Genomic DNA, 27218 nt, shown 5'->3' with positions numbered 1-27218 from the left:
GGAGTGATGCTTCAAGAGCCACGCTGTCAAAGCCAGTCTGGCCAGGTCTGGGTAGAGACAAGAGCCCTGTACGAGGATGTCTAGTCGTTGAGAAAGTAGAAGAGGACCCTCTGTCGATAGACCCTGCAGGTTTGAGTACCAATGTGGTCTGGGCCACGCCAGAGTGACTAGCAGTAGTATTTTTCCTTCATGTTTGAACTTCCACAGGACCCTGGACAGGAGTGACACTGAAGGGAACATGTAAGGCAGCCGAAAGTTCCATGGAATGGCTAGTGTGGCAATGACTGCTGCTTGAGGATCCCTGGTCCTTGATCCAAAGACCGGAATTTTGTGATTGTGTCAAGACGCCATCAGGTCTACATCTGGTAGGCCCCACGTGTCCACTAGGAGTTTAAAGACTTCCAGATGAAGACTCCACTCTCCAGCGTGTATGTTCTGATGACTGAGAAAGTCCGCTTCCCAGTTTAGGACACCCAGAATGAACATTGCTGATATTGCCGGCAGATGGCGTTCCGCCCAACGAAGGATTTTTGACACTTCTAACACTGCCATGCGGCTTCGAGTGCTGCCTTGATGATTGATGTATGCCACTGTGTTGGCGGTGTCTGACCGTACTTAAACAGGCCTGTTCTGTACCAGTGGCAGGGCGAGAGTAAACGCATTGAACATCGCCCGCAGCTACAGAATGTTTATTGGGAGGAAAGACTCCTCCTTGGTCCAATGACCCTGGAAAGAGTGTTGCTCCAACACCGCACTCCATCCCCGCAGACTGGCATCCATTGTCTGTAGGACCCAGTCAGGGATCCAGAAGGGATGGCCCTTGCTCAATTGCTGGTCCTGTAGCCACCAGGTCAGCGATTGACGAACCTCCAGAGTCAAAGTAATCATGTGAGATTTGATCTAATGGTAGGCAGTGCAACTTGGAAAATATTAACTTCTGCAGAGGGCGGGAATGCAATTAAGCATACTCTACCATGTCGAATGCCGACACCATCAGGCCAAGTACTTGCATCGCCGAGTGTATCAACACTCTGAGGTTACAAAGGAAGCATCTTATCCTGTCCTGAAGCTTCAGTACTTTCTCCGGAGACAGAAACAGACGTTGACTGTGTGTGTCCAGGAGTACTCCCAGGGGCACCATGCTCTGAGCTGGGACCAGCAAGGATTTCTTCCAATTGATGAGCCACCAGTGTGCTTGTGGGAAGCTTACCGTCCGTTGTAGATGACTGAGGAGGACATCGTGGGAGTTTTCCGGATCAGCTAGTCGTCCAGATATGGCAGGATCCTGACTCCCTGGCGATGGAGCAGATACTGCTGATGTGACTTGGCAATAGGTACATGCAGGTACGCATCCTAAATATCCAAGAATACCATATAGTCTCCGGGTTCCATCGCCAGTACAATTGAGCGCAGCGTCTCCATACGGAACTTGGAAACTCTCACAAACATGTTTAGTGATTTAAGGTTGAGTATAGGTCGGAAGGACCCATTGGGTTTCGGGACTAGAAACAGGGTCGAGTAGTAACCACTGCCCCTTTGGGACCGAGGTACCGGCACTACCACTCCTGTATCCAGGAGAGAACTCACAACCTGCTACAGAGCTTGTGCCTTTAGTGGATCTAAAGGGATGATTGTGGTGCAAAACTGGCGAGGGGGATGTCTCTTGAAAGAGACTGTGTACCCGTGAGAGACAACTTCTCGCACCCATGAGTCTAAAGTGGTCTTCAACCAGACCTAGGTGAACTGCAGAAGTCGCCCCGTCATGCGGTAGGCTTGTCTTGTTTAGAAGCAGACTGACGGGCCGCCCAGGACTGCTTCGTCTTGGGCTTAGTGTTTTTGGAAGCACGAGATTGTCTCAAGAATGCCTGACCTTTTCCTTTCCCTTGAGGTCGAAAGGAACGAAAAGTAGTACCTTTTGCCTTCTGTGCAGAAGGATTAGTTTTTGGGAGAAAGGCAGTTTTGGCACCCTCCAGTTCAGACACAATTTTACTTAGGTCTTCCCCAAACAATATGTCTCCGTTAAAAGGGAGTACCTCCAAGGTCTTTTTGGAGCCCAGGTCCACCTTCCATGACCTCAACCACAGAATACGGCGAACCAGGCAGACGTAGTCGACGCCTTGGCCTCCAACACACCCGCCTCAGAGGATGCCTCTTGAATATAATAAGTAGCGGTGATGATCTGAGACAGGTATTGTCTGGCATTGTCAGATATATCCTCGGGCAGCTCTTCCTCTAATGCCTGAACCCATGCTTCAATACCTTTAGCAGCCCAGGAGGCAGCAATAGTGGGTCTATGTACAGCACCTGTCAGGGAGTAAATAGATTTCAGGCATCCCTCCACACGCTTATCTGATGGTTGTTTCAGTGAAGTGACAGTGGTGACAGGCAGAGTTGATGACACCACTAAGCGGGTGACATGAGAATCCACTGGTGGTGAATTGTCCCACTTGTTACATAACTATGCAGGGAGAGGGTAGCGAGCTAAGGCCCGTTTAGAGAGAGGGAATTTCTTCCCTCGATTAGACCAGGGTTCCTGCCTCATGTCAACCAAATGGTCAGAATGGGATAACAGATTTTTAGCCACCTTCTGCCATTTTAGCATATCAGTTTTCTTGGCGACAGTAGCGGGTTCCTCATCATCAGTGATTTGTAGGATTTGCTTAATAGCAACCACTAGAGCAGGAACGTCAATTTACCCAGTAGGCTTGAGAACGTGGCCATGGGTGGCTCCTGATTGGATACAGGAGTTGTGGACTGACTGGAGGGTGTATGACATGGTACACATGGTACACAGACCATCATACACAGCTTCCCCCTCTGGTAAATCTTTGGGCATACTCTGCATGATGCAGGAGCATCCACAGATTGACTGGCCTTCCTGTTAGACATAGTACACAAATGCAACAGAGAGCGGTTCAGTACGATGAAGCCAGACAGAGTATAATACCTGCGAACAAATCCAATAGTATGTGACTGAGTCCCCAGTACACAACACCTGCGAATAAATCCGGTATTATGTGACTGAGTACACAGTAGAATACACTTAATAGGTAAATACTGTGACGCACTATACAAACGATCCTGACCTACCTGGTCCCTTGGGGTACAGAATATAATGATAGATCTCTGGTAAACACTGAAAGTAAAACCTCACAGCAGATGCAGGCACACACAGTCACATTCAGAAGAAATAGACTATGTGCTTAGGCGCCCTTGTAACAAAGATGAAATAGCACATAAGTGTTTATGGATAAAAACACACAAATTCATTGGCACAATTGTGACATAAAACACATAAAAAACGTGAGAAATAAAAATATATACATATATTGCCCTGATCCCAAAGGTATCTCACCCTCTATGTGATTTGCGGTGGGCAGAGAGCTTTTTTAACAAAAAGCAATCAGGTCCCGGTGGAATTTGCACAGCACCACCGCAAGAGGCTTTTTCGTTTAGAGGCTGAATAGGGATCCAAGCTTGAAAAAGGAGATTGCTCTCCGAAACGCGTCGTTTAGTCGACATGGATATCCTCTTTTGAGTGCACTGTTGGACTCCCTATTCAGCCTCTAAATGAAAAAGCCTCTTGCGGTGGTGCTGTGTGACGGCTGCCCAATGTAACATTAATTGCGCACTTTGGATATATATTTTTTATCTTGACACACAGTCACATTAGCAATGCAGATAATTATTAGTATGACAAGTAAACTGCACTGAACTAATATATGTACATGCATAGGCGTGCGCAGCACATTTTATTAGGGGGTGCACCGTCGGAGGGGTGTGTCTAGCACCGCCTTTTGGGCGTGTCTAGCACCATCTAATGACGGTCAACGCAATATAAAATATCCACCCTTGTACCAATCCTAATAAAGCAGATACATTGTCAGATGTTGTGGTGTGCACCAAACAAACACCGCTGATGGCACTCGCTGCAATTACAGTGCTCCTCCTCAGCCTGGTCTGGCTCCCCCTCTCTTTCCCCTGCAAGCTGAGGCAGCTTACTTACAAGTCAGTCACTCACTGACACTGACAGTCGCAGACTAGTACTGCTGTTGCTGGAAAAACGAGTGACGTGTCAATGCTACTGCCGACCGCCTGCTAGTATTGAATTTGTCTTCCTAAGAGGAACACTGGCTGCATGCTGATCCTCATCAGTGGCTGGCGTTGGCATAGCATAGAAGGAGAGAGGTGGGCATGTGGTGGGTGGGCGTGCTAGCAGCATGATGTAATCACATCACGCTGTTTTTGTACATGGAGGTGGAGCCGGGAGTTTGAAAGCCGGTGGCAGTGGCACCCTTGATTAACCCAGGCGTCCGGTCAGTAATGCAGTCCTGACAGGGTGCAGCGCAGAGGGGACAGTAATCAGCTTGCTCGGCTATCACTGCATCAGGCATGTGAGATGGGGGTGCCAGACATTAGGGGGTACCTGTGCGCACCAGGCACCCCCCCCTCCACACACCTATGTGTACATGTATATATATAAATATATAAACAGAGCGCGGTCATAGACCGGAGGTATATATCAGAATACTCGTACAATATATTTTGTATTTGGTACACTTTTTCTTAACTAACGCTGTCTGTATAGAGACATGTAGGATACTCAAGAGTTTGTAAAGTCACAGCGCTGTATACAGGCGGCTTTACAAGGGAGACCTTGCCCTGCAGTCCCAGAGACTAGCCGCAAGTATACTCCCAAGATGGCACCCAGCGTCTCAGTCAGGGAGTGCGGGAGAGTGTGAGGAAGCTCCAAGGTGGGAAAATCTGCAGTAGATGTCGCCCTGGGCCCGGGGAGATGCGCAGGCTCCCCTATGCTGGACCTCACCACCGGTACTATGGAGCCTTATCAATAGGGGCGTTAGTACACCCGACCTGTACTCCTATGCCCTGGCAGATATAGGGGGTCCCTGCTCGGTGACAGTGTCCACGCCAGTGTCGCAGTCTGTCTCCCTAGACTGCGATCAGGAATGCGATTTAGTGGCGGGTCCCATCTGGGGGACCCTCTTACCTCCTCCCCATAGCAGAAACGCGAACCAGGAGAGCGTGTGCCTAAAGCCGTAGCATCTCCGCCGCAAGTACAACGGGAGTATGCAACGCAGCCTGGGAGGTGATAGAGCTGCAGCGCTGTAGTGTCAAAATGACATACAGCGCTGACAGCCCAGTTGTGAAGAAATTTTCTGTCAGAAAAAGCTTTTTCAGGGATGCCCAGTGCAGTCCACCTGTTAGGCGACCTGCTGCTACAGACACCAACTTGAAACTGAGCTCACAGTGCCTGGAGGCGGGGTTACAGAGGAGGTCCCAATGCATCCTGGGACAGCCTAAAGTTTTAACATGTTGGTGTCTCTGGATCAAGATCCACTCTACACCCCAATGTTTTCCTGTGGAACACAGTGTACCCCGCTGCAGAAAATTACACATAAGTTTAGCTGGATAACAAAACGGCAATTCAAATGAACATATACTTAATATTGTTGCCCAGAAGAGTTTAAAATGTAATCTAATCTGGGGAAATAAGACTCTCAGGGGGAAACAGTTCTGCAAAGCTTCCACCTGTACTGCTCCTCATTCCCATAAATCCTCAACACTTATTAATGCCAATGTATACACCTACTTTTGTTCAACTGTCCAAATCTGCAAAACTGTGCAGCTAAAGGTATGGCCGTTGCACATACACATTCAAGTTAAAGGAGCACACAATAGTATAGGTCACTCAAATGAAGAGTAACAGGAACTCCTGTCTCCCCATCCAAAGCCTAGATAGTGCCATAGTCACCATGCAGATGGTACATTATGTAAAACAGTCAGAGGGAGATTTATCAAACCTTCGGGAGAGATAACGGGGAGAAGTTGCCCATAGCAAACAATCAGCCTGTAACTGTCATTTAACATGCTGTGCTAGAAGTTATAAGATGATAGGTTGCCATCAGCAACTTCTCCACTCTCTCTCTCCCACAGGTCATAATGGTGATCAGTACGGCCACACAACATGAGAATGTATTTAGACCATGTAAGAATATGACTATTGTCGATACCTAGAATAAAAAAGAACATATGGTGGTATGAATAAAAGGAAATAAACAAAAGCTCATATGGTGTAAACAGATTCAGAAGTTATAAAATAACCAATAATATGCTGCAATGCCTCACATAAAATGACACTTATATAGTAGAATCATAAAGACAGATTTACTGTAAGACAAGAAAGGGCAAAGATAAGGGATGCAGAGTAAATACTTGGAAATAAGGAAGAATCTATATGTAGAAAGATAAATAAATATTATATTGCATATGGGAGAGATATAGAAAATGATAAAGCATATTAAAGTGCCCCTTTATAATAGCTCTCGCATTTACCATCAATGGGTATATCCAATTAAAGTCGGATCCATTCTGACAATTAAAGTCGGATCCATTCTGACACGTATTTGTCGGAATGGATCCGACAACCCATATTCAATCTCATCTTAATTCGACTTTTTCAAGTCGAATTGAGATGGGACGCAGAGGAGGAGAAGGGGGGCGAGCCGCGGGGAGACCAGCGGGGGACAGGCGGCGGGCATACAGGGGAGATGAGCGCTACAGTAGCGCTGCAGCAGGATATCACTCAGCAGCCCGACCTCACGGCAGCTTCCACCCGGCTCCAGCAAGCGTGCTGGAGCCGGGTGGAAGCTGCCGTGAGGTGGTGCGACTGAGTGACATCCTGCTGCAGCGCTACTGTAGCGCTGATCTCCCCTGTATGCCCGCCGCCTGTCCCCCCGTCTCCCTGCGGCTCTCCCCCCTCTCCTCCTCTGGGTCCGCATCTCAGTCCGACATCTTTTGATGCCGGATTGAGATGGTCGGAAAGGGGGACAAAACCTGTCGGTTTTGGCCCTGTTTTCGACACAAGCACGTGGATCGGCAGATATTCCGCCGATCCACGTGCTTTTTGACAAGTTGAATGCCTCGACTTGTCGAAAAGCATTGAATTGGTCGAATCACGTTTCGACCTTAAAAAGACGAAAACTGCCGTCTTTTCGACAGACGGCAGTTTTTGACACCAATTGAATATACCCCCAAGTATTCCCTGCACAAAAATATAATTTCCAACAGAGTTAACACCATTTATAACTAGTGATGTGCACCGGAAATTTTTCGGGTTTTGTGTTTTGGTTTTGGATTCGGTTCCGCGGCCGTGTTTTGGATTCGGACGCGTTTTGGCAAAACCTCCCTGAAAATTTTTTGTCGGATTCGGGTGTGTTTTGGATTCGGGTGTTTTTTTTACAAAAACCCTCAAAAACAGGTTAAATCATAGAATTTGGGGGTCATTTTGATCCCATAGTATTATTAACATCAATAACCATAATTTCCACTCATTTTCAGTCTATTCTGAACACCTCACACCTCACAATATTATTTTTAGTCCTAAAATTTGCACCGAGGTCGCTGGATGGCTAAGCTAAGCGACCTAAGTGGCCGACACAAACACCTGGCCCATCTAGGAGTGGCACTGCAGTGTCAGACAGGATGGCACTTCAAAAAAATAGTCCCCAAACAGCACATGATGCAAAGAAAAAAAGAGGTGCACCAAGGTCGCTGGATGGCTAAGCTAAGCGACACAAGTGGCCGACACAAACACCTGGCCCATCTAGGAGTGGCACTGCAGTGTCAGGCAGGATGGCACTTCAAAAAAATTGTCCCCAAACAGCACATGATGCAAAGAAAAAAAGAGGCGCACAAAGGTCGCTGTGTGACTAAGCTAAGCGACACAAGTGGCCGACACAAACACCTGGCCCATCTAGGAGTGGTACTGCAGTGTCAGGCAGGATGGCACTTCAAAAAAATTGTCCCCAAACAGCACATGATGCAAAGAAAAAAAGAGGCGCACCAAGGTCGCTGTGTGACTAAGCTAAGCGACACAAGTGGCCGACACAAACATCTGGCCCATCTAGGAGTGGCACTGCAGTGTCAGGCAGGATTGCACTTCAAAAAAATAGTCCCCAAACAGCACATGATGCAAAGAAAAATGAAAGAAAAAAGAGGTGCAAGATGGAATTGTCCTTGGGCCCTCCCACCCACCCTTATGTTGTATAAACAGGACATGCACACTTTTACGAACCCATCATATCAGCGACAGGGTCTGCCACACGACTGTGACTGAAATGACTGGTTGGTTTGGGCCCCCACCAAAAAAGAAGCAATCAATCTCTCCTTGCACAAACTGGCTCTACAGAGGCAAGATGTCCACCTCATCATCATCCTCCGATTCCTCACCCCTTTCACTGTGTACATCCCCCTCCTCACAGATTATTAATTCGTCCCCACTGAAATCCACCATCTCAGGTCCCTGTGTACTTTCTGGAGGCAATTGCTGCTGGTGAATGTCTCCACGGAGGAATTGATTATAATTCATTTTGATGAACATCATCTTCTCCACATTTTCTGGAAGTAACCTCGTACGCCGATTGCTGACAAGGTGAGCGGCTGCACTAAACACTCTTTCGGAGCACACACTGGAGGGTGGGCAACTTAGGTAAAATAAAGCCAGTTTCTGCAAGGGCCTCCAAATTGCCTCTTTTTCCTGCCAGTATACGTACGGACTGTCTGACGTGCCTACTTGGATGCGGTCACTCATATAATCCTCCACCATTCTTTCAATGGTGAGAGAATCATATGCAGTGACAGTAGACGACATGTCAGTAATCGTTGGCAGGTCCTTCAGTCCGGACCAGATGTCAGCACTCGCTCCAGACTGCCCTGCATCACCGCCAGCGGGTGGGCTCGGAATTCTTAGCCTTTTCCTCGCACCCCCAGTTGCGGGAGAATGTGAAGGAGGAGCTGTTGACGGGTCACGTTCCGCTTGACTTGACAATTTTCTCACCAACAGGTCTTTGAACCTCTGCAGACTGGTGTCTGCCGGAAAGAGAGATACAACGTAGGTTTTAAATCTAGGATCGAGAACGGTGGCCAAAATGTAGTGCTCTGATTTCAACAGATTGACCACCCGTGAATCCTGGTTAGCGAATTAAGGGCTCCATCCACAAGTCCCACATGCCTAGCGGAATCGCTCTGTTTTAGCTCCTCCTTCAATGTCTCCAGCTTTTTCTGCAAAAGCCTGAAGAGGGGAATGACCTGACTCAGGCTGGCAGTGTCTGAACTGACTTCACGTGTGGCAAGTTCAAAGGGTTGCAGAACCTTGCACAACGTTGAAATCATTCTCCACTGCGCTTGAGTCAGGTGCATTCCCCCTCCTTTGCCTATATCGTGGGCAGATGTATAGGCTTGAATGGCCTTTTGCTGCTCCTCCATCCTCTGAAGCATATAGAGGGTTGAATTCCACCTCGTTACCACCTCTTGCTTCAGATGATGGCAGGGCAGGTTCAGGACTGTTTGGTGGTGCTCCAGTCTTCGGCACGCGGTGGCTGAATGCCGAAAGTGGCCCGCAATTCTTCGGGCCACCGACAGCATCTCTTGCACGCCCCTGTCGTTTTTTAAATAATTCTGCACCACCAAATTCAATGTATGTGCAAAACATGGGACGTGCTGGAATTTGCCCAGATGTAATGCACGCACAATATTGGTGGCGTTGTCCGATGTCACAAATCCCCAGTAGAGTCCAATTGGGGTAAGCCATTCTGTGATGATGTTCCTCAGTTTCCGTAAGAGGTTGTTAGCTGTGTGCCTCTTATGGAAAGCGGTGATACAAAGCGTAGCCTGCCTAGGAACGAGTTGGCGTTTGCGAGATGCTGCTACTGGTGCCGCCGCTGCTGTTCTTGCTGCGGGAGGCAATACATCTACCCAGTGGGCTGTCACAGTCATATAGTCCTGAGTCTGCCCTGCTCCACTTGTCCACATGTCCGTGGTTAAGTGGACATTGGGTACAACTGCATTTTTTAGGACACTGGTGACTCTTTTTCTGACGTCTGTGTACATTTTCGGTATCGCCTGCCTAGAGAAATGGAACCTAGATGGTATTTGGTACCGGGGACACAGTACCTCAATCAAGTCTCTAGTTGCCTCTGAATTAACGGTGGATACCGGAACCACGTTTCTCACCGCCAAGGCTGCGAAGGCCTGAGTTATCCGCTTTGCAGCAGGATGACTGCTGTGATATTTCATCTTCCTCGCAAAGGACTGTTGGACAGTCAATTGCTTAGTGGAAGTAGTACAAGTGGTCTTCCGACTTCCCCTCTGGGATGACGATCGACTCCCAGCAGCAACAACAGCAGCACCAGCAGCAGTAGGCGTTACACTCAAGTATGCATCGGAGGAATCCCAGGCAGGAGAGGACTCGTCAGACTTGACAGTGACATGGCCTGCAGGACTATTGGCTTTCCTGTGTAAGGTGGAAATTGACACTGAGGGAGTTGGTGGTGTGGTTTGCAGGAGCTTGGTTACAAGAGGAAGGGATTTAGTGGTCAGTGGACTGCTTCCGCTGTCATCCAAAGTTTCTGAACTTGTCACTGACTTATGATGAATGCGCTGCAGGTGACGTATAAGGGAGGATGTTCCGAGGTGGTTAACGTCCTTACCCCTACTTATTACAGCTTGACAAAGGCAACACACGGCTTGACACCTGTTGTCCGCATTTGTGTTGAAATAATTCCACACCGAAGAGCTGATTTTTTTTGTATTTTGACCAGGCATGTCAATGGCCATATTAGTCCCACGGACAACAGGTGTCTCCCCGGGTGCCTGACTTAAACAAACCACCTCACCATCAGAATCTTCCTTGTCAATTTTCTCCCCAGCGCCAGCAACACCCATATCCTCATCCTGGTGTACTTCAACAGTGACTTCTTCAATTTGACTATCAGGAACTGGACTGCGGGTGCTCCTTCCAGCATTTGCAGGGGGCGTGCAAATGGTGGAAGGCGCAAGCTCTTCCCGTCCAGTGTTGGGAAGGTCAGGCATCGCAACCGACACAATTGGACTCTCCTTGGGGATTTGTGATTTAGAAGAACGCACAGTTCTTTGCTGTGCTTTTGCCAGCTTAAGTCTTTTCATTTTTCTAGCGAGAGGATGAGTGCTTCCATCCTCATGTGAATCTGAACCACTAGCCATGAACATAGGCCAGGGCCTCAGCCGTTCCTTGCCACTCCGTGTCGTAAATGGCATATTGGCAAGTTTACGCTTCTCATCAGACGCTTTCAATTTTGATTTTTGGGTCATTTTACTGTACTTTTGTTTTTTGGATTTTACATGCTCTCTACTATGACATTGGGCATCGGCCTTGGCAGACGACGTTGATGGCATTTCATCGTCTCGGCCATGACTAGTGGCAGCAGCTTCAGCACGAGGTGGAAGTGAATCTTGATCTTTCCCTATTTTAACCTCCACATTTTTGTTCTCCATTTTTTAATGTGTGGAATTATATGCCGGTATCAATAGCAATGGCCTACTACTATATATACTGCGCACAACTGAAATGCACCACAGGTATGGATGGATAGTATACTTGACGAATGACGACACAGAGGTAGGTAGAGCAGTGGCCTACTGTACCGTAATGCTATATATTATATACTGGTGGTCAGCAAACTGTGCAAAACTTAAATGCACCACAGGTATGGATGGATAGTATACTTGACGACACAGAGGTAGGTACAGCAGTGGCCTACTGTACCGTAATGCTATATATTATATACTGGTGGTCAGCAAACTGTGCAAAACTTAAATGCACCACAGGTATGGATGGATAGTATACTTGACGAAACAGAGGTAGGTACAGCAGTGGCCTTCTGTACCGTACTCCTATATATTATATACTGGTGGTCAGCAAAATTATGCACTGTACTCCTACTATATAATACAATGCAGCACAGATATGGAGTGTTTTTCAGGCAGACAATGTATACTGGTGGTCACTGGTCAGCAAAACTCTGCACTGTACTCCTCCTATATAATATACTGGTGGTCCCCAGTCCCCACAATAAAGCAGTGTGAGCACAGATATATGCAGCACACTGAGCACAGATATGGAGTGTTTTTCAGGCAGACAACGTATACTGGTGGTCACTGTCAGCAAAATGAACGTTCTGGTAAGAACTTACCGTTGATAACGTGATTTCTCTTATGTCCACAGGTATCCACAAGATAACATTGGGATATTGTCGAGCGAAATGGAAATTTCGGAAATGGCACCAACACGGTCACGAGCTTTCTGGCCTCCCAGGATGCATTGGGGCCTCCACTATATAGTCCCGCCCACTGACTCAGTCAGATCAGTTCTTTCCACAGCGATTTTAGGCAGGAACATTAGGTAGAGACCTGTACAGGCGATAAGAACACACATGCACACCCTTCCATACAAGAAGGAAGAGGTTTAGTGATTGTCTAGATCCTCAAATCAGGTGCGTCAGGGTGGGATCCCTGTGGATACCTGTGGACATAAGAGAAATCACGTTATCAACGGTAAGTTCTTACCATAACGTTCATTTCTCTGGCTGGGTCCACAGGATTATCCACAGGATAACATTGGGATTCCCAAAGCCATTTTAGTGGTGGGGACGCTCCTGATTGCACAGGAGGACCTTTCGCCCGAAGTCTGCGCCATGAGAGGCAAAAGTATCCAAGGCATAATGTCTGATGAATGTGTTTATGGAAGACCAAGTGGCTGCCCTACATATCTGTTCTGCTGAAGCACCCTGTTGTGCTGCCCAAGAAGGACCTACCTTACGTGTAGAGTGTGCAGAGACATTAGCCGGAATAGGGAGATCTGCATGAGAATAAGCTTCTGATATTACCATTCGGAGCCATCTCGCCAGCGTCTATTTACTAGCAGGCCATCCTCTTCTATGGAATCCGTAGAGGATGAAGAGGGAATCTGTTTTCCTGATGGCACTAGTACGATCTATGTAGATTTTTAAAGCCCGGACCACGTTCAGCGACGCTTCTCCCGCAGATAGTCCCGATACCTGAAAAGCTGGGACTACAATCTCTTCATTCAGGTGAAACTTTGATACCACCTTTGGAAGATAACTAGATCTCGTTCTGAGAACTGCTCTGTCTGGAAAAAAATTTAGGAAAGGAGACTTACAAGATAATGCTCCTAAATCTGACACTCTTCTGGCTGACGCCATTGCCAGTAAAAAAAGAACTTTAACCGTTAACCACTTAAGATCTGCTCTCTCAAGTGGTTCAAACAAAGGACCCTGGAGAAATTTTAGAACTAAATTCAAATCCCAGGGAGCTGCAGGAGGAACAAATGGAGGTTAAATATGTACTACTCCTTGGAAAAACTTATGTACATCCTGTAGGTCAGCAATCTTCTGCTGAAACCATACAGTCAACGCTGAGACTTGCACCCTCAAGGAAGCAACCTTCAACCCTTTATCCAATCCTGCCTGAAGGAAATCCAAAATCCTAGCTACTTTAAAAGATCTCGGATTGTAATTTTTTCCAGTACACCAGTGAATATAGGCTTGCCATATTCTATGATACACACGAGCCGAAGAAGGCTTTCTTGCTCTAAGCATGGTTTCGATTACTTGTTTTGAAAAACGTTTAGCCTCTAGGATAGAGGTTTCAACAGCCACGCCGTCAAAGATAGACGGTCCAGACGACTGTGACAACAAGGACCCTGCATTAATAGATCTGGACGTTGAGGGATCAGTATCGGTGCTTCCACGGACATTCTCAACAGATCTGTGTACCAATGCCTTCTTGGCCAAGCTGGAGCTATTAGAATGATTGCTCCTTTTGCCTGTTTTATCTTTCTCACTACTCTGGGTAACAGAGATATTGGAGGGAACAGATATGCCAGCTGAAACCTCCATTCTACTGACAGTGCGTCTACCAGGACCGCTCCTGGGTCCCTTGTTCTTGATCCGTACCTCGGAACTTTGTTGTTTAGACGAGACGCCATAAGGTCTATCTCCGGTAGACCCCATCTGTTCACCAGTGTCTGAAACACTTCTGGGTGTAGTGCCCATTCGGTTTCCTGAATGGTGTGCCGACTGAGAAAATCCGCTTCCCAATTTAGTACACCCGGGACAAATACTGCTGACAATGCCGGGAGATGGAGTTCCGCCCATTTTAGAATGGAAGTTACTTCCTCCATCAGACTCTTGCTGTGAGTTCCTCCTTGATGATTGAGGTATGCTACTGCCGTCGCATTGTCTGAGCGGATCTGGACTGGTCTTCCTTGTAGATTGTCCTTTGCCTGAACTAGGGCCAAGTAAATGGCTCTTATTTCTAACAGATTTATCGGCAGGCGACTTCCCCTTGCGGTCCATTTTCCCTGGAACCATAGGCTTCCGAGTACCGCCCCCCAGCCTTGCAGGCTGGCATCTGTCCTCAGGACTTGCCACTCTTTTATCCAAAAGGGTCTCCCCTTGTTTAAATGGTCTGTCTGTAGCCACCACGCTAGAGACCTTTTTACATTTACTGGAATATTTATCACCTGTTTCTTTATCGTTTGATGATTTCCGTTCCATTTGGTCAAAATGAGATGCTGCAACGGTCTGGAGTGGAATTGCGCATATTCCACCATGTCGAACGTTGATACCATCAGACCCAACAGTCGCATTGCTGCATGGACTGACATTGTCTGGGCTTGCAACGCTTCCTGAGCCATAACCTGCACCTTGACTATTTTTTTCTCTGGTAAGAGAACTTTCTGTAGGTCTGAATCCAGTATGGCCCCCAAATGAACTATCCGCTGTGACGGATTCAGGGACGACTTCTCCCAATTTATGAGCCACCCGTGTCTCTGTAAACAAACTATCGTCTGTTGGAGATGGCTCAACAGTAAATCTTGCGACTGTGCTAAGATTAATAGGTCATCTAGGTATGGGAATATTCTTATCCCTTGTTTGCGCAGACAAGCTGCCATAACCACCATGATCTTGGTAAACACCCTGGGTGCTGTAGCTAGCCCGAAAGGCAGAGCTTGGAACTGGAAATGTTCCTGGAGGATGGCAAACCTGAGGTAACACTGATGTGACAGTGCTATGGGCACATGTAGGTAAGCATCCCGTACATCCAGAGATACCATGTAGTCTCCCGGTTCCATAGCCAACATTATGGAGCGTAACGTCTCCATGTGGAACTTCGGGATCCATATGTAGTTGTTCAACATCTTCAGATTTAGAATTGGTCGATAAGACCCATTTGGTTTCTGGATTAGAAACAGATTGGAGTAATACCCCTGTCCCTTTTGTGATGGAGGTACTGGGACAATCACACCTGACTGCAGTAATTTTTGGACTGCTTCTTGCAGGGCATTGGCCTTCGACTCTATACGAGACGGGCTGGTGCAAAAAAATCTTTGAGGAGGCTGCCTCCTGAATGGGAACCCATACCCCCTGAGATACTACCTTCTGCACCCAGGCATCTGTTGTTGACTGTTGCCATATGTGTGCAAATTGCAGGAGTCGGCCCCCAACCCTGGAATCCTCCAGGCGGAGGTCCGTCTCTTCAGGCTGAGGGTTTCTGTTCAGGTTTGGAAGCTGGCTTTTTGCTAGCCCACTGCTTCCTACCCCTGGATTTAAACTGGGGTTGTTTAGGCTCCTCTTTAGCTTTCGCTTTGCTTTGCCAGCGAAATGAGCGAAATTTTAAACCCTTGGACTTAGGGTTATAGGTAGCCGGAAATCTGACCTTTTTCGATTCAGCCTCTGATTCTAGGATATCCGATAAAGGTTTTCCAAATAATATATTACCCACGAAAGGCAATGCTTCCAATTCTTTCTTGGACTCCGCATCTGCCTTCCAGGTCCGTAGCCAAACTGCTCTGCGAGTGACTACTACCAGGGCTGAAGCTTTAGAAGCAACACTGCCTACATCAATAGCTGCTTCTTCTAAATACTGTGCAGATTGTCTTAAACGGCAAAGACGATTCTCTTGCTCCCTAGTAGGAGAGGGGATGTCATTCTCTAGTTCCTCTATCCATTCGCCCATTGCCTTTGCTACCCAGGCCGAAGCCATAGCAGGTCTTACCACTGCACCTACAAGAGAAAAAATATTTTTCAATAGGCTCTCTACCCTTCTGTCTGTGACATCATTCAAAGAGGTAGATGACACGAGTCGCAGAACATGTGCATCTACTTTTGGAGGAACTTCTCTCTTTGAACAATCTCCAGCAGGAAATGGATAATAAGAATCCCATTTCCGTCAACTCATCTGACGCTGGAAATTCAGCTTTCACTGACTTTGTTCGTTTGAATACAGGTGCTTTTGCTTTTAACGCTGTCTTGGCTGGTTCTTCCAGAGAAAGCACAGCCTTCACTGCATTAATGAGTTCAGCTACATCTTCTGAACTAAAGCTCTGCGACTGATCATCATACGGAGTTGAATCTATTGTTTCTGCATCATCATCCGATGTATCATCTTGTGTAGTCTGCCATACAGACGTATCTGTCTTAGTCTTACCTGCCCCTTGGTTGCTTGTAGAAGCTACTGGAACCAAACCATAGGAAGGGAGCTGCATGTATGGGTTCATAGTGTAACCTAAGCCTTGAGGTGGTGCTACCGGAGCTAACCTGTCCGCTATTCAAGACAGAGTCTTTGCGAACATATTCCAAGGTGGCTCTACTGGAGGTTGAACTAACTCCTGTTTTTTACTTCGCTGAAAAGCGAAACAGTTTGCACACAAACCCTCATAAGTGACCAATTGATTCATATCAATTACCCCTGACTTACAAGATAAGCATGTTAGGGCTATGGGAGTGCTTGACAAATTCTCCTCATCACTTTTGCCGCTCACAGACATTTTATCTGATATTGACTACACAATTTTGTGACTGAAAAACACCCTATAATCAGTAAATAGAGGTGAAATCAATCTGACCACAGTGCACCTGATTTGAGGGTCAGAACAGGACTGACATTACACAGAAAAGTCAGCACACATACTAGCAGTCAGTCACATGTTAAAGCATTAGACATTGTCATATGAGAATACAACTTCCATAATAACTTAAACATAAGTAGGAAAATTGTACTTCTGTTTTAACTGGTTCTAATTTCAACATAACATGCAGAAAACACAGTAATATACAGGTCTCATATGCAATAGGTACTAAAAAATTAACAATGCATACTAAGAAGTAGAGAGAATTTTTAGTACTGTATACCCTGCCTCCAGAGAGCAGGATACAGGGAGACTCACCACACTTCCATATCCAAGCAAAGACGCTCGTAAGACGCTGAGTGGATTCAGACGCTACTGGTGTACACTGCCGCTCTTGGTAACTGATATCGGACACGGACGCTCACCAACGGACACGGACGCTGAGCGACTCCACGTGCATGCAGACGCTAAAGGCCTGCGACTCGGTCTGGGCGGGTTTATATCCAGTGTACACAACCGAAGCGTCTAAGCTGCGACCGAGTACCCTCGTGGTAGCGTCTGAGCCGGAAGTGAGGTCATTCAGTTCATGAAACGAGAGACACGCGGGAACTGGCCATGAACTCGGAGGAGGGGCGGCCAGGAGAGCGTCTTAAACCCCCTGTTGACTTAAACTCCCAGGATCGTGGCCTCTACCTAGTCCTGGCGCCTATGATCCCCGCAGCGTAGCGCTGTCACACTCGAGATGTTCGGCGCATCAACACACTGTTTGTAGTCTCCACCAAATCAGTGTAGCTGTGTCCTGACCCCTCTAGTAAGAGGAAGTCCATAGACTCACCGTCTCCCCATGCTCCGGCCACAGCCTGGTTACGTCTGCTGGACCTGCTAGAACATCCGACACAGACGCCCGTCGAGACAGCACTGTACCGCGGAGGTAAGCGTTGTTGCGACCCGGTGGGGAGTTGTTGGAGCGACTCTTTCTAATATGCGTTTAAGACGCTGTTAATAGAAGTCGCTCAAAAACCAAAACAGTAAGTCTATAAAAATAAATTAATGAAAACTTAAGGCTGCTTTCACAGCAGCCCTGTGACCATGCGGCTTCCTGCCGCACCAAGCAAAAAACTGATCTGACTGAGTCAGTGGGCGGGACTATATAGTGGAGGCCCCAATGCATCCTGGGAGGCCAGAAAGCTTGTGACCGTGTTGGTGCCATTTTCGCTGTCGCTCGACAATATCCCAATGTTATCCTGTGGATAATCCTGTGGACCCAGCCAGAGAAACTCTGCACTGTACTCCTCCTATACAATACAGCTGCTCCCCAGTCCCCACAATTAAGCAGTGTGAGCACAGATATATGCAGCACACTGAGCACAGATATGGAGTGTTTTTCAGGCAGACAACGTATACTGGTGGTCACTGTCAGCAAAACTCTGCACTGTACTCCTCCTATATAATATACTGGTGGTCCCCAGTCCCCACAATAAAGCAGTGTGAGCACAGATATATGCAGCACACTGAGCACAGATATGGAGTGTTTTTCAGGCAGACAACGTATACTGGTGGTCGCTGTCAGCAAAACTCTGCACTGTACTCCTCCTATATAATACAGCTGCTCCCCAGTCCCCACAATTAAGCAGTGTGAGCACAGATATATGCAGCACACTGAGCACAGATAATAATAATAATAATAATCATTTTATTTATATAGCGCTCTTTCTCCAACAGGACTCAAGGCGCTTTACAGACATCAAAAACAATGCACATGATACAGAGGATTTGAGTAATACAACAATAGACAAGCAACACAGACATAAAAGAAAAACCTTAAGCCCACAGAAAGCATAACGCAGGATTGGTGCAGGCATTTTGGGTAATAACTTCCAAGGGTTGTGTATTCCACCCTCACAGGTACCAAGTGCAGCAGCCATCTTGGGCGCTCAGCGTAGGATTACCCAGGGTGGAATAGTTTACCCCTAGAAGAGATGACACAAAATGGGGGTGATTTCAGAGTCCTACAGTTTAGAGTAGGGTTCCAATAAAACCACAAGGTCCATGAATTTTTCATCCCATCCACAAGTGTACCATATGGGGCAGCCATGTTGGGTGCACTTTGAAGGTTACACTGTGGGAGGTGAGCCATACAAGGGCCAAGTTCATATATGGGAAAACTGATGCTTATGTAGTAGTATGATGTACCCTGCATGTAGGGCACAATGGAAAGGTGTGCAATCAGTGGAGGTAAACATTACAGGAAAAACACATGGTGGGGTGGAAGCGAGCAATGAAGAGAGAGAAAAAAAAAAAAAAGATAAGGAGCGTTTTTTTTCAGGCAGAGAATGGATAAAACTGGTGGTCACTGATCAGCAAAACTCTGCACTGTACTCCTCCTATATTATTAATATACAGCTGCTCCCCAGTCCCCACAATTAAGTAATAAGCAAGCACAAATATTTGCATCAACAATACACGGAGAGGACGCCAGCCACGTCCTCTTCCTAACATTTCCAATGCACGAGTGAAAATGGCGGCGACGCGCGGCTGCTTATATAGAATCCGAATCTCGCGAGAATCCGACAGCAGGATGACGACGTTCGGGCGCGCTCGGGTTAACCGAGCCATACGGGAGAATCCGAGTATGCCTCGGACCCGTGTAAAATGGGTGAAGTTCGGGGGGGTTCGGTTTCCGAGGAACCGAACCCACTCATCACTATTTATAACACCATCATCAGTAGAACACCAGTTTTGGCTTGTGTTTTATACTTGCTGCATAAGGAAGCTTCAGAAGCTATGAGAAATGACACAGCTGAAGATCACTCTTACAGTGTCCTTATTTATCTTCTCCAGCCAGCAAATGGTGCTCATGAGAAGCTTCTATTAAATGTGATATTAAAATGAACCAGACTGTGTTATATCTGGGACATTTTCCAATTATATATATGAATATCTTCACGTTAATCACTCTAATGCTTTGTTCCAAAATAAAACAACTGGCATAGTACTCAACTATAAACTCTATATTGGATACACATACAGTATGTTCATTAGGTGGACAGTAGTGTTCAAGTCCCATTCTCTTCCATACATGCAGCTAGACCATGGGCTGCCAAACCAATCAAAATATGGGTAGGGAATTAGAAAACAAACATACCAACATTTCATCACCGCTGATGCTGCAAAATCTAGCTAAAAGCAGGTATGCAGTTGAGTTGCCGGAAGTTGGGATCCCGAGCGCTAACAATCCCCAGCTTACAGGGTCTATTCCCACTCATGGGTGTCCATGATATCTATAAAGTGGGAATAGAACCGGTAACAAGCGCAGCAAGCCACCGAGCCCACAGCGATCGCGCAAGGGGACTCTTTGCGCTTGCACCGCTGCCGGCGTACTGACGGCCGGGATGCGGTTGTCAGTATACTGACAGATGGCATCCCTATCGTTTGTAAATCCTACTGAGCCCTAAAAGAATGCTCTATGCTAAACCCATCTTTAGCCAATGTCTGGCGGGATAGAAATGGTTAGCAACAATGTATGAGCTATGAATCTGCAGGAGGTTGGTGATGTGCTGGCAACATACCGTGACAGGTACCAGGGGCTAGAATGTTAAATACAGTCCTTGGTAATTTATCAATAATTTTATTACTGTGCAATTACCTGTCTTGCAGCTCTTTATCTGAGAGTTGTAAATCATTTTTTAATTGCTGATAACGATCTTCTCTAAGTAGCCTGGTGCCATCATACAAAGTCAGCTCTCTGTCATGGATCAGCCTATAAAGACAATAAGGAACAGAATGTAAATTTAAAACTGTGTAACTGTTTAACCCATTAATATACCAGATACCATGAGTAGCTGCCATCACTATCATCTGATATTTCTACTTTCTTTTTAGAGTAAATAATAAAGTAGAATCCCAGTTCATGATCACCCTACTCAAAGGGAGTAGGATGAATTCCAGTCAACTTATCATCTCAGTGCAAGAGTTATTAATGTTGCTTCAATAACTACTTAGAAATATTGTACCACAACATAAAAAAAAATCATATAAATATTGCACAAGTGGACACACCTAAAAGGCAAGATCTCTTCCACAAGGATGCAACGGGAGCCCACGTAAATATTCAGCCGTTATAGACACTGAAATCGGGATTGGTCAACTTTATACAGCTATTCCCATTAATATACTCACTATAAAGTATAATATTGGTTACAGAGGACTCCTCATGATTTTTAAAAAGTGGACTACAGTACGGGTGTAGTATGGTTTGCCGGCGGTCGGGGTCCCGGCGACCAGCATACCGGCGCCGGAATCCCGGCCGCCGGCATACCGACAGCTGGGCGAGCGCAAATGAGCCCCTTGCAGGCTCGCTGCGCTCGCCACACTGTCGCGCTATGCTATCTATTCTCCCTCCAGGGGGGTCGTGGACCCATAAGAGGGAGAAAAGATGTCGGTATGCCGGCAGTCGGGATTCCGGCGCCTGTATGGTGGTCGCCGGGAGCCCGGCCGCCGGCAACCTGAAGACCACCACCCCTACAGTACAGATGTAGCCATTCTGATGCAGTATGCTGCAAGACGCACTGGGCTTTTACTATTGGCAGCCGGCAATCGCTCTATTAGCTCCTTTAATTCCATTAGGAATTCTCTATCCTGCCTATTCTCTATCCACACAGGAGAGAGCATAATATATAAATGTACGGTATATGAAAATACCAGCCTCAAAGTTGGAGTCGTGCTCATTCTAGGCCGGTATTCTTTCACAGTTCCTCTGTGCTTTGGATACGGGAGTGTAATGACAGCATAATAATTACTCATAATGTAATATTAGAGATTCCTTTGACAGACATTTTTAAATTAAATGGCAGAGTCACATTAGAGGGAGGGGTGCAATCAAAACAATCACTATCTATGGAGTGCTGGCAAATAAATAAAAGCTACATTGTGGAACAGAGATTTTTGGATGTAGGTATTTAACAAAACTCCTGGAGTTATCACACCACTACTTTCAATGAATACAGCATTTTAGGGATTATACTGTATAGTATTATATTTTTGGTTGCCAGTGCTTAACAAACATTCATGTACATAATATTGCATAATGTTAGTCCTCTATAATAAATTAGCAATTCAGTGGTATATAAATATAAAGATTAAAGCCATATTTATAGCAATTCAGCTATAAACCATTAATAGAAAGATAATTCTTATTTAAAATATCTGCTTCTATTAGCTGTAATCAATACCCTCAATCTAGGATACCTAATAAAATAATCCAATCTCTGCTCATACTGCATATGGAATATTATAACCTAAGTGTAAATGATATATGTATATAGGCTATATGCACACAATCTGAGACTCCAGTCAGTGAACAGACAGTGATCTCTCTCATATTATGTAATAGTGGGTATTTTTATGTTTTTTTCCATATACATAATTAGCATGACTGTAGTCAGGGTAACAACATTTATATGATTGAAGATTGGTTCATGACGTAGTTTATCTAGCACCGTCTAGTACTTAGTGGCTACTGACCTTTGCAACACAGCTAGAGTTCCTGGGTTGACTCGATGGATACCATCAAGAATTACAAGCTTCCCTTCCAAAGCAGCCATGATAAGAGGAGACAGTCTCCAGGCAGTGTCTCCATTTGGCAGCGTGTATCTCTGCTGCAGCAAGTCTCTGGCTGTCATGTCCTGCATATGTCAATTCAATACAAAATAGTTTAAAAAAAAAAATATATGCAGTGTTGTGTTAAATTTCAATAAATAAAATAAGCATATGCAAGCTCTTAGCATCATTGTGCAGAATAATTTGAAGCCTACTGGTTAAAACATATTCTTTAACTATGACTGATAACCTGAGTAGAAGCACTTGATTTTCCAGAAACTGATATAGCCTTTGGGGCAGTAGATAAAAAGTCCTTATATGATATTTGATAGTATTATTTTAAGCGATGATAATAATTTGTCAGTAGTAAAACAGTGATTGACAGTCTGCTGCCGTTCGAGGGCAGGCAGGGGGAGGTAACGGGCGCAGTTTCCCAAAACAGAGGTGTGTCACCTCCCTTTTGGGGAAGTGTCGAGGCCGGTATCTCCGGTCGGAAGACAGAATATTTCCTGGCCTCTTTGTAGGAACTGCAGGGGCCGGCTTGTGCAAACCCATGGGTTGCAGTTGATCCGATATTGCATCCTATGATGCAGCAGAGATCACTGATGCAAATAAGAGGCGTCTATATCAGTGTCTCCTGCTGCATTAACACATGGAGCGATTTGCACACGCTCCATGGTGGTCATTCCGAGTTGTTTGCCGTGCAGCAATGAGGCAAAAAAATGGCAGTTCTGAGCATGCGTATGCGGCGCAGCGTACTGTTACAGCGAACGATGTAGTTTTACACAGGGTCTAGCGATGCTTTTCAGTCGCACTGGCAGCCGCAGAGTGATTGACAGGAAGAGAGTGTTTCTGGGTGTCAACTGACCGTTTTCAGTGAGTGTTCGGAAAAACGCAGGCGTGCCAGGAAAAATGCTGGCGTGGCTGGGTGAACGCAGGGCATGTTTGTGACGTCAAATCAGGAACTAAATGGTCTGAAGTGATCGCAAGTGCTGAGCAGGTTTGAAGCTACTCTGAAACTGCACAAAATTATTTTGTAGTCGCTCTGCGATCCTTTCGTTCGCACTTCTGCTAAGCTAAAATACACTACCAGTGGGCGGCGGCATAGCGTTTGCACGGCTGCTAAAAACTGTTAGCGAGCGATCCACTCGGAATGACCACCCATGTAAGCAGCAGCGATTGCACCTCCAACCACATCTATATCAGGCCCATTGTGCGATGGAAATTATTTATTTATTGGAACATGTCTCAAGTTATACAGTAGTCTTACATTTTATTTAGTCATATATTATTCTTGGTTTAGTCACATAGACTTGCCTCCAAGCTTCAGAGTGGAATGGCCACCATTCAGCTCTGACCAGATAAAGTCTACTAAACCACAACTTAAACCATTTAAAATAACCAATGAGTAGAGTATTTCATTTTTTGTTAGTATTTAGAAGTTATGTAGAGTCTCACTAAGGAGTGAATAAAATGCCATTAAACATACAATACATGAGAATACAGTTGCCAAGAGAGCAATTAGTCTTCCTGCTAAGATCATCTTAGCTACCCAAAAGCTTCAGAAACAACTTTCCTTAATGTAGCAACTATAAATAAATGCACAGCTTATTCACCACAGGGATTTAAATGATAATGGTAAATGATATAAATCTGCCAAATAATGTTCTAAAAGTTTTTTTATGGTTCTTAATTTCAAAATATGTCTGCTATGTTTAAATGTAAAACAGCAACAGAAAAACACTTGAATATATTCCTTAGTAATTGTGTTTCCTTATTAGCAAGAAACATTCTGTTTCCTTAAACAGCTTGATTCTATATATCTAAACACCCCCCCTTTGAGGAGGCAAATTATCTCCAGTTAATTGATTAAATGCATTTCAGCTATTCCTGCCACCCTTCTATTATGCCCTTTGAATCAAAGATCACGACCTTAACCATCTATTTTTGCCTCATTATGGTACATTACGGAGCCTGTTTTAGAAGGTAGAAACACTTTCATGCAGAGATGTGCTATGTCTCTGAGTGCTGGGTTTTAATGAGCTTGTTTTCCTGGGTTCCGTACAATGGTTCAGTGACCCCCCGCCTTCAGTACAACAGTGAATTTTATTCTTTGAGTTGCTTTTGAGGAAATGTAATAGTCCTTACATTTATTTTTAAGCAATTCTATGTTCCTGAAACCATGCACATATTCTCCTTGTTAAACTCACATGCTAGTGCTCAAAAACATGAAGAGTATACAGTGTAATTAAATATTTGTGCTAAATAAGAAATATGCAATGTTAATGTCTACAATTAGTCCTAAATATCAAAATAAAGCCAGTAATCGGCCCTACACACTCAGCGATGTATGCAATTTGGACGCTGATCGATCTGAATGATGATCGATCTCGTCCAAATTGACTTGCATTGAAAAAATGACGGAGAAGCAACGATGAAAGACCGCGAGGCCGTGCATCGTCGGTACCTCCACATTAAACGATATGAACGATATATCATTCATTTCTGAACATTATCGATCATATCGCCCTGCAACATCGCTGAGTGTGTAGTGCGCTTAAGGGGAGTTTAGAATGGTATCCGGTTGATAGCTCTACAGTAAAAAGATAGTCAATAGGTTGACCCCAAATGGTGGACAGTCAAAAAGTCGACAGATAACAGATAGTGTTTAATGTCAACAGGTTCAAAAGGTCGACATGACAATGGTCGACACACATGTTCAAAACAAAATTTTAATTTTTTCCCCCAACTTTTTCAGCCTCTACCATCGACATGGACTACGATTAGGGATAGTAACCTGTGCCATGCACAGCGGTAGTGGAACGAGACACCTTGCCTGAAGCATGTCGAGAATACATGTTTCCACTAATTTGGCTCAGATATGGTGAAACATACAAAATGACACAAAAAAAACTTGTCAACCATTTTCATGTCAACATTTTGACCCTTTCGACCTTTTGCACCTCTCAATCTTTTCTACTGTCTGCCTTTTCCATGTAAAAGTTTTGACGCTGTCAACCATTTGGGGTATACCTACTGACTGTCTATCTTCTACTGTAGATCTATTTAACCACACCCGTTTAGAATCATCCCTATCCAGACATGGGACAGCTAAAAGACTCCCGCCAGTTAAAGCAAAAAAACACAGTAGTGCACAATATCCTGTAGCTGTTGATATTCCCCTTTTTTGTACTCAGGAGCATCACTTTTACTACAAGATTATAGATGTGCACTGAAAAGATTGGCATTGTTCAAAAGAGCCTGGTCACGGTGCTCTGGAGTTCTATTCTAGAATTTGCAAATCTCCCACATAAATAATCACAATACCCAATGAAAGCAAGTAAAAGGTATACTGTAGTTCTGTTTACTGGTGATAGATATCGGTGATCATGAAATAAAACTGAACTTAAACTAGGTTTAGTATTTATTTCAAGTCATTCTCTAATATGACATTTCTAGTAGAGCATCATCCACCTGACCCATTTTGTTCACTTCAGGAAGATATACAGTATATAGAGGACAGCAACCCATCATTAAGTCATCTTTCAAGGTTTTCCTTTGCAGTCACGGAAGCTACAAATATATTTTCATAATACATTATGGGGTATATGCAATTCACGGCGAATCGCGGCAATTTTTCGCCGTTTTTTAATTCGACTAAATTCGCCAGGTGAATTCCGGAAGGTGGCTTCCGGAATTCACCATATTCAATGAAAAACGGATTCGCCAGAATCGCGGGCGAAAATCGGCCGATTTGGCGGATTTTGCCGCGATTTTAAAAAACGGGAAAAACCGGGAAAAACCCGAAAAAAAAATGGCGTGGGGTCCCCCCTCCAAAGCATAACCAGCCTCGGGCTCTTCGAGCTGGTCCTGGTTCTAAAAATGCAGGGGAAAAATTGGGCAGGGATCCCCCGTATTTTTAAAACCAGCACCGGGCTCTGCGCCTGGTGCTGGTGCCAAAAATACGGGGGACAAAAAGAGTAGGGGTCCCCCGTATTTTTAACACCAGCATCGGGCTCCACTAGCTGGACAGATAATGCCACAGCCGGGGGTCACTTTTATGCCGTGCCCTGCGGCCGTGGCATTAACTACCCAACTAGTCACCCCTGGCCGGGGTACCCTGGGGGAGTGGGGACCCCTACAATCAAGGGGTCCCCCCCCCCAGCCACCCAAGGGCCAGGGGTGAAGCCCGAGGCTGTCCCCCCCCCATCCAATGGGCTGCGGATGGGGGGGCTGATAGCCTTTTGTGATAATAAAAATATATTGTTTTTTCCATTAGTACTACAAGTCCCAGCAAGCCTCCCCCGCAAGCTGGTACTTGGAGAACCACAAGTACCAGCATGCAGGAGAAAAACGGGCCCGCTGGTACCTGTAGTACTACTGGAAAAAAAATACCCAAATAAAAACAGGACACACACACCGTGAAAGTAAAACTTTATTTCATACGCCGACAGCCGACACACACATACTTACCTATGTTGACACGCCGACTGCCACGGTCTCCGACGATCCGAGGTACCTGTGAAAAAATTATACTCACCTTCCAGCGTCCAGAGGTACATCCAGGTCCAGAGATAATCCACGTACTTGGCAAAACAAAAAAACGAACAACGATCCATACCGGACTAGAAAGGGGTCCAATGCTTTCACATCAGACCCCTTTCTCCCGAATGCCGGGACATCACGTGACTCCTGTCACTGAAGTCCCTTCAGCCAATCAGGAAGCGCTACTTCCGTGGCGCTCATCTGATTGGCTGTGCGCTGTCTGTGATGTGACAGCGCATCGCAAAGCCGCTCCATTTCTTTCAATGGTGGGAACTTAGCGGCTAGCGGGGGGGTCACCCGCCGGTCA

At 45.8% G+C, this 27218-nt stretch overlaps 1 protein-coding gene across 2 annotated transcripts in view; it reads right to left on the bottom strand.

The window, feature by feature from the left end:
- Positions 1–27218, bottom strand: part of VWA8 (von Willebrand factor A domain containing 8) — an 875413-nt gene that overhangs the window by 566806 nt on the left and 281389 nt on the right. For both annotated transcript variants that reach the window (XM_063952874.1, XM_063952875.1), the window contains exons 14-15: positions 22292–22452; positions 20415–20528 (exon numbers count right to left, since the gene is read on the bottom strand). In XM_063952874.1, coding sequence (XP_063808944.1) covers positions 20415–20528; positions 22292–22452 — 275 coding nt within the window. The remainder of the gene's footprint in view (positions 1–20414; positions 20529–22291; positions 22453–27218) is intronic.

The sequence above is a fragment of the Pseudophryne corroboree genome, chromosome 2, assembly GCF_028390025.1.
Source record: "Pseudophryne corroboree isolate aPseCor3 chromosome 2, aPseCor3.hap2, whole genome shotgun sequence".
In the NCBI taxonomy this organism is placed as follows: domain Eukaryota; kingdom Metazoa; phylum Chordata; class Amphibia; order Anura; family Myobatrachidae; genus Pseudophryne; species Pseudophryne corroboree.
This window is presented reverse-complemented; position numbering and strand designations above follow the sequence as displayed.